Source organism: Gossypium hirsutum, chromosome A13 (assembly GCF_007990345.1).
Source record: "Gossypium hirsutum isolate 1008001.06 chromosome A13, Gossypium_hirsutum_v2.1, whole genome shotgun sequence".
In the NCBI taxonomy this organism is placed as follows: Eukaryota; Viridiplantae; Streptophyta; class Magnoliopsida; order Malvales; family Malvaceae; genus Gossypium; species Gossypium hirsutum.
Window position 1 is genome coordinate 95,989,288 of NC_053436.1, and position 8,365 is coordinate 95,997,652.

Below are 8,365 nucleotides of genomic sequence, written 5' to 3' on the forward strand. Positions count from 1 at the left end.
AATAAAATGAGAAAAATGAGAAAAGCTAGAGTTAACTATTCACCTTACAATATTATGAATTTTCTAAAAGATTTTCATATTGTTACCCTCAATTTTTCAACTAAATGAAAATATTATATATATATGTTCGTACTCCTATATTTAAACTCTTTATTTTTCTTTGGTACCAAATACACCAATAAAAGGAAATATGTTTTCATTCATAAAGACAGATGCTAAGATAAAAAAAAAAAGAATCTACCCTTTGAGTACTCCATCAAATTACCTGAGAAAACTAAGAGTAAGAGGAACATATATATGTTATGGAATACTCATCTATATTGAATTACGAATACAGAAATGATAAAATATTTTCTGATTGGACCCAATAAAAAAATATGGGTCTCCGATAGAGACAAAAGACGATAAACAAACAAGAAAATAGGTTAAGACCCTTCGATATAAGAATTTGTATCTATATCTACTAAATTCAACAATTTCACATAAAAAGAAAGCAAATAAATAAACGAAAGAATATAAACAAATAAAAGAAGGGGGAAAGGGGGGGAGGGGGAAGGAGGGGCATCGTAAGATCCTAATCTCAAGACACAAAAGGGGATATGGCGAAATTGATAGACGCTACGGACTTAATTGGATTGAGCCTTGGTATGGAACACGGATCGGGTTGCACCATACATATGAAAGAATATAGAATAATGATGTATATGGCAAACCACATACCATGGTCTAATAAGGAACCTTTCGGATTCGTCGATAATTTTTTGAAAGATTTCTTTGAAAAGGTTTCATTAACTCCTCATTTATATAGAGTAAACCTTGTTATTGCGAGAATTCTTAATTCATGAGTTATAGGGAGGGACTTATATCACCACAAACAGAGACTAAAGCAAGTGTTGGATTCAAAGCTGGTGTTAAAAGAGTATAAATTGACTTATTATACTCCTGAATATGAAGTCAAAGATACTGATATCTTGGCAGCCTTCCGAGTAACTCCTCAACCCGGAGTTCCGCCTGAGGAAGCAGGGGCCTCGGTAGCTGCTGAATCTTGCTGAATCTTCTACTGGTACATGGAAAACCGTGTGGACTGATGGGCTTACAGGATATATATATTATATTTCTATTTTTCTCTCCAGGTGTTTTTTTTTCTTCATTTCCAACTTTCTTTCTACTTTGTTTTCAGTTCAAAGCCAATGAATTACAGGTGGATTAGGATCAAACTTCAAGTATGAAATATAATGTTCCGGTCATATAAACTCACCTAGTTCGGGGTAACAGAAAGCTTGCCCTTGACTATTTCTTGGGATTTCATGAACAGAGAAATGTATTGCCTACATTGTGCTAACCCTTTTTGTGTGGTACCCAACCCTATGTTGCTCCACCTCTCTAATTTTCTCAAAGTACTCCTATCTAACACTCGCATTCAATGTTTATTCAAATATGAATATGAAAATACGTTCAATAATTCTCTAAATACATGAAAATATTGAAAAGAAAATTGAACATACTCGGGCAAAATTGAACATACTTAAGCCTGACACATTAAACAAGCAGGCAGAATGCTTATTTTCTTCTTCTTATAGTGAACAAATCTTATTACTTGAGATTCATCATTATATATATTCAGATTCATTCAAGTTCCACTGGGATTCCAGAAATGTAGCTCAAAGCTTGTATAAAAAACCAAGAGAGTGAAAGAGAGATTTGGAGAGGGTTCTTGAATTGCTAGGAGCTGCATACAAAATTATGGCCTGTGAAAATGTATAATCACATAAGCCATGAGAATCAAAATTTACCACCAAAAAGTGTGGCACAAAGGGGTATCCATGCTCCCATGATTTCAAGAGGTAACAAATTACACTATATACAGACCTCTTCCCTCATCGAAAATGGACCTTTGGAATCGAATTAGTGGGATTCTTCCCTTCCCTTTGATTAACAACTCTTCCCTGTCGGAAAAAAAGATCATATACATAAAATCAGATACTTGATAAGAAAACAATGGCACAAAAGCCAGTCATGAGCCAACTGCTAAGGAAATTACAGTCAATTCTACTTTAAATTTTAAGTTAGTGGCACGGGGTTTCTTATAAATTCTGTTAGTGTTTACTTTGCAATTATTACATAAAACCTATAGGATAGTTAAAATTGTCAAATTATAATCCAATACTTATGAGTGGAAGTCTCAACAAGTGTGAATGATCAGATGTCTTGGAGGCATTTCAGTCCTCTTTTATGCCAAAACATTTGTTTAATTAGGCTACAAAGGCTAAAATAATATACCATTGATGAGTATAGATGGGCTAATATAGAAGAACTGATGAAAATCATAGCATGTAACCATATCATTGGCAACCAAGAAAGTACCTTAGGAACAACCATACCAGTTTTGCCACCCATTGCAGATGTACTCTGAGTTGCCCCTTTTTTACGTGCAACGATGCCTTCAGCAGCCTTGCCTTTTCCGTTGCATTTCTGGCTCAGAGGAATTTCCCCTGCATTATTTTCTTTCCCCGTGTCTCTCACTTTGTTGCCAACTCCCACCTTCTCACTAGCTTTTCTAGCATCAGCAAGTGGCTTCTGTTCGTTGACTTTGTGTAACAGTGAAAGTTTGGAACGATGAGTCTGAGAATTAGCCTGCAAAAAGTTACACCAATCTTGGGTTCTTCAACATGATATGATGTTCGATAATGGTTTAGTTTTCATCTTAAAGTAACTTCACACCTATAAACCAGTTGAGAAGGATTCTCCATCAGATACAGAAAACCAATCCAAATAAAGCTCAGATATGCAAATTCTATGTTTTCTTCCCATATTAAGTCTATGCTCAAAACTTGGATTGTTGTGAACTGAAAGCTCAAATACAGAAACATGTACCCAGTGATGCATACCTTTGATTTTACGGCTTCCTCCCAAGTTATCTTTGTAACAGTTACTAATCCACCTGTCCTAGAATTACGTTCCCCTTCCTTACCTCTAACATTTGATTTCTTGCACATGTTGGAAGGTTTCACTTTGGTCTTGGCAGCTTCAGTCGGTCGTGCCACATTTCTGCTATCTGGGGTTTTTTCTTTCCTCTTTATCCAAGAAACAGTTGACCTCTTAGCTTCATAGCCAGAATATGAAGATGATCCCACACTAGACTTGCCAGAGGAAGATCTACTGTCTCTTGATTCCATCCTATGACTCCTATCAGCATTAATCTCCACCCTTGATCCTGGCCTTGTAATACAACTTTTCCTGAGACTACTCCTCACTGATGTTAAAAGCTCACTTGTTTGACCGAAACCTCGACTTGATACCTCAAAGAACTTCTGCTGCTGCTGCTGTTGAATGCTCTCAGAGGTAACTGTGCTTCTACCATTCGTTTCACCCAACTTATCTACCACGGGACTCAAACTCCTTTCTGGACCCCCTCGATTAGACACAGGTTTGACATTTTTTCCTTTGGCATTCTCAGTTATTTCAGAAACCAAATTTGTTTTAGATCTAGATGTCCCTTTCGAGTTTATAAAGTTAAGTTTAGGTTTAATGCCCTCACCATACACTAAAGACTTCCCCTTCAAAACCTTCATTGACTCTATCTTATTCCATGAGATATCACAACAGTTCCCCTTCCATTTCTTGCTCCTGAAGTCCTTTCCTCTTGATCTCGAAACTGACTGTGGAAGTGTTGGTGAATATGCTCCTACCAAGTCCAACTCTAAGGTTACCCCTTCCTCACCGGAACACGAAAATGCAGATTTTAACTGGCTAGAAGAGCATTGGTGGAACCTGAAAACTCATATTAACTTAATTTAATCTAACCTTATGTCATTGACTCTAATACCTCAGCTACAAAACAGTAATTGAGTAATAGAAAGATGCTTACAAATGACTTGTTTGAAACCATTTGTCATCACTGCAAAAAGAAAAACTATATAAATAGAATTTTAATGAAGTTATTAACATGTATATTTATCAAATAAATTACTTAGAGAAGTCATAATAAATTGGAGTGAAACTGACATGTCTTGGCTACTGAAGTTTGTTTCTGAAATAAGATCCACCCACATTGGTGCTTCAATTTCTTCCTACATATTTCAATCAAAAAATAATAAAAATTATTATTCCAGTGAGTGGACAAAAGGAAATGTGGTTGAGAATCAGAAACAGATTCATTACCGAGAAAAACATGACGATAATTCATAAAACCGGATATCATTTCAGTCCATGGAAACTTATAATTTCATTTGCATATTCTGATATGGAAAATTTATTAAAATCTAACATTGTTTAAGATATTTTCTGTTCTTTTCTTGTTTCCTACATTTTCCTAGCAAACAAACAAACCCTTTCCCGTTAATCAAGGTATCTCATTTCACCAATCCAAATAAACCTAAAAAACCATTATGAACCAAGACTATAACTAGCTTAAAACCACAAGAAAAACAAAACCTAGAAATTAAAATAAATATAATATTCATAAACAAATTAAATAAACAAAATGTAAATGTAAAATAGCAACAAGAAAACAACATGTAAAATGTTTCCAATCACAAAGAAAACAAATGCTTTAATTAAATCCAATAAAACCCAAAAAGAATCAAAATGAAGGGTTTTAACGTATTACCAGAAATGCCCAGTGATCTTTCTGATTCTTCAAAGCCATTTTCTTTTTTCTTTTTTCCTCTGTTCTTGAATCTCCTTTTAATGGCGAAAATCCTTCGTTTAAAAAACTGGGTTTTTTATTTGGAATCAAATAGTTATGAAACAAAGGTGATTTAAAGGCTCTAAATTTTCCATTTCTCTTTGGGGGATTTGGCTCTTTGGGTTCTTCTCTGTTATAGCAAAAGAATGCAAAGAGAGAGAGACAGAGAGTGCAGAAACGCTGCCGTTTCTCCAATCACCATGTGAGAATTTTAAGAAATTTATTTATGGTTGATTTATGGCCGTTGGATCGAGGTTTGAAAAGATTGGAGGGTGAGGATTTGATTTTGAGACATTAAGGTTTTATAATTTAATGATGTTGTTTTGGTTATGGGACAGCGTGTTAGCCATTTCTGATGATTCGACCGTTGAGAGATTTTAAAAATGTCTACCGTTACCTGATGGTCACCTTTCTTCACATGAATGACAAAACTTTGACTATTTAAAACTCTCTTTAAGTCGGATCCCTGTGATTAAGATGTTATTCGTGGTTTGAGTTTACTACAGGGTTTATGAATTACTGGGCTCTTTGATTTTTTTTTCTTTTGAAAAATTTTTAAATGTAAAGAAATTTGAAAATCTTAGAACATATTCGTGTCAAACATGCCTACTACTCAAGTAGAGGCACAGAGCCATCTTCCCTTAAAATTGTAAATTTTTAATTTAGATTATTTATAATTTATAAAATTTTAAATTAATAATAATAAAATTACACTTTGACCCCTTTAAAAATACTAAAAATTTGATTTAACCCTTTAAAAAGTATTAAGATATAAACTATTAAAATGATAAAATTATATTTTTTGTAACAGCTTAATTTTCAGTGGTATCGGGAATAGAGATTTGAGATCACTAAATCTGACAGGTGAGTTGAAAAATTAATAAATTAATACCTATGAGTCAAATGTGAATATAAAAGCATTTTTGAATTAGTGAATTTGGTGATTTAAAAGAATTAAATAGGTAAATTGGGTCGAGAATGAGGTATCGAGACCTCGAATTCATAAATCGAGCCATAAATATTTTTATAAATATTTATGGAGTGTTGGTGAGGTAGTAATAAAATTTAGTCAGAAAATTTTGACGTTTGGGTGGTTAATTAAATAAAAAGGACTAAATTGAAAAGGGTGTAAAAGTTGCTAAAAGGATTAAATAGCTCAATTGTCAAATGAGGAAGGACCTAAAGTGAAAATAAGCCCAAAGGAGACATTTTGGGCTGCAATTGCTGAGAAAAATCAGGAAATGGGTGAAATAAGGGCAAAATTGGAAAATTGTCAAAATTGGCTAAATAAAAATGGGACTAAATTGGAATATCTAGAATTCTCTTCATTTCTCTTCATATTCATCAGATGAAAAACAGCGATGGAGAAGGGTTCAAGCTGGTTTTCATACTTTAGCTTCATGTAAGTTTAATTCTTGCTTTCTCCTTGAAATTTTTGTGTTTTTGTGACTTTTACAACTAGGTCCACTTGTTGAATTCATTATTTTTTGATTCTATGAAAGAAATTGAAAGTTTCTATGAATATTTGCTGGAATTATATGATGATTTGGAATGAAATTAGAGCTTTAAATTGTTTATATGCTGATTTTATTGAAAGAATTGAATAGAAAGTGAATGTTTGGGACCTAATTGTAAAAGAGTTTGAAGTTAAAGTTTTATGTAAAAATTATGAATTTAAATAGTTATGAAATAACTTATAATGTCTATAAAAAGTATTAATTGAGAAAATTATCTTAATTGAGTGGTTAATTGAGTAAGGACTGAATTGTATGAATTGAGAAATTTGGGGTAAAATGGAAATCAACATTTTGCACTAAAACTGTTTTGGGCAGCAGCAGTAGTTTAACTTTGAAAAATCACCAAAAATTGTATAAATTGAATTATAGGATGAATAAAATATGAAATTAAATCTTATTGAGTCTAGTTTCTTATAAAAGAAATTATGTAAGCAATGGAATTGTAAATCATGAGATACAATAAATTTTGTGAGATAAGGTCAGAATGATTTCAGGTTCCCCTGTTCTGACTTTGTAAAATCATAAAAAATTGGATAAAAATAATTAGGGGATTAAATTTATATGTTTAGAATATTGAATGAGTCTATTTTTAAGAGAAACAAATGAGGATATCATTTGAATCCTGTACGAGAAGATAATTAATTTTTAGTGAAGAAGGGTTGGAATTGTCAGATAGCAGAACAGGGGAGACTTCAATGAATAAACTGTATTAATTGGCCCAACCAAAAATTATGAAAATTTTATGGTAAGAAGACTTATGAGTATAGTTTCTGGGAAAATTTATGGATCTTAATTTGGAGTTCTGTATCTCAAGATAAAAATAATTTAGTGACTATGACACAGATGGACAACTTGAATATTCACATAAGTAGATAGTGAAAATTATGGATAATGTTACCTACAAGTGTGTTGTTTATACTAAGGATGTGGATGGAGAGGAGGAGGAGGAAAAATATACATATATATATGAATGACTCGTGTATAAATTGATCACATGCCCGATTATAATCGATAAGTGTTGAATTAGAAATGATAGAATGATTTATTTGGAATATTTATTATGAAATTATGATTATCGTTATGATACAAAATTTGAACTTATGAGTTTATATGGCTAAAATTTTAGTGATTATTTGTTAATTTTATGAATTTCATGATGTGTTACTTCATATGTATTGATGATAAAATCGTGAATAATGTAAAAGCATGAAAATTGAATAAATGATCAAATTGAGCATTTCAGTTCAGTGACAAGATGAATTGAAGGAAAAGACCATGGTTGGACCATGGCAACAAGTGATAAGTGATAGCTTCGGCTACACTTATCTGATCAAGGAAAAGTGAAAGTGATAAGTGATAGCTTCGGCTACACTTATCTGATCAATGACAAATGACAAGTGAAAAGTGGTAGCTTCAGCTACTTGATCAGTGAAAAGTGGTAGCTTCTGCTACCTGATCAGTGAAAAGTGGTAGCTCTGGCTACCTGATCAGTGAAAAATGGTAGTACCGGCTACCTGATCAGTGAATAGTGGTAGCTTCGGCTACAAGAGACAAGTGACAAGTGATTTCCGTATAAGACCATATCTGGGATATGGCATCGGTGAGATATATGCTACTGTATAAGACCATATCTGGGATATGGCATCAGTGAAATATGTGATTCGTGTAAGACCATAGCTGGGCTATGGCATCGATATATGACTATGTGTAAGACCATAGCTGGGCTATGGCATCATTATGTAAAGATGTGTAAGACCATAATTGAACTATGGCATCGAGAAAACGAAGTACTCAATTCCATAAGATGTTCACTAATTTGAAGAAGTTTGGTAAGTATTACATGAAATTATGTGACATAAGGAAATACGAGTTGATGAGACATGAGCATAAAACTTGGTTGATGAATGAGTTCATTTGTGATTATATATTTCTACGCCTTGAGTGTATTATCCGTATGAATTGGTATTCCAAATGAGTTAATGAGAAAACTTCTAGTATGAAATAATCTGAGTTCGAAATGAAATATCATGAAAACGTACTTGAAATACATTAGTATATCTTGTATATGCTATTTGAATTCATAAATGTGGAAAGTAAATGTATGTGGAAATATAAGATAATGATATCTGTACATGGAATTTATTGATGAATACGTACATCT

The 8,365-nt window shown here is 32.9% G+C and overlaps 1 protein-coding gene across 4 annotated transcripts; it reads right to left on the minus strand.

Annotated features, from left to right (window-relative positions):
- Positions 1–752: 752 nt before the first annotated feature.
- On the minus strand, positions 753–4,884 carry LOC107895298 (uncharacterized). Of its 4 annotated transcripts, none has more exons than XR_001683479.2 (7): positions 4,610–4,884; positions 4,006–4,070; positions 3,869–3,898; positions 2,889–3,771; positions 2,382–2,634; positions 1,870–1,946; positions 753–1,748 (listed from the first exon to the last, which is right to left on the minus strand). XR_001683479.2 is itself a non-coding variant. In XM_016820605.2 (7 exons), exons 1-6 carry the CDS (start codon positions 4,646–4,648, stop codon positions 1,878–1,880), a joined length of 1,356 nt encoding a protein of 451 aa, XP_016676094.1. In that variant the 5' UTR covers positions 4,649–4,880; the 3' UTR covers positions 753–1,748; positions 1,870–1,877. The 4 variants fall into 4 exon arrangements, 3 of the variants coding, with proteins under 3 accessions (XP_016676094.1, XP_016676096.1, XP_016676093.1); XM_016820605.2 differs by having other exon boundaries at positions 2,365–2,634; positions 4,610–4,880; XM_016820607.2 differs by having other exon boundaries at positions 753–1,946.
- Between the last annotated feature and the right edge of the window lie 3,481 nt (positions 4,885–8,365).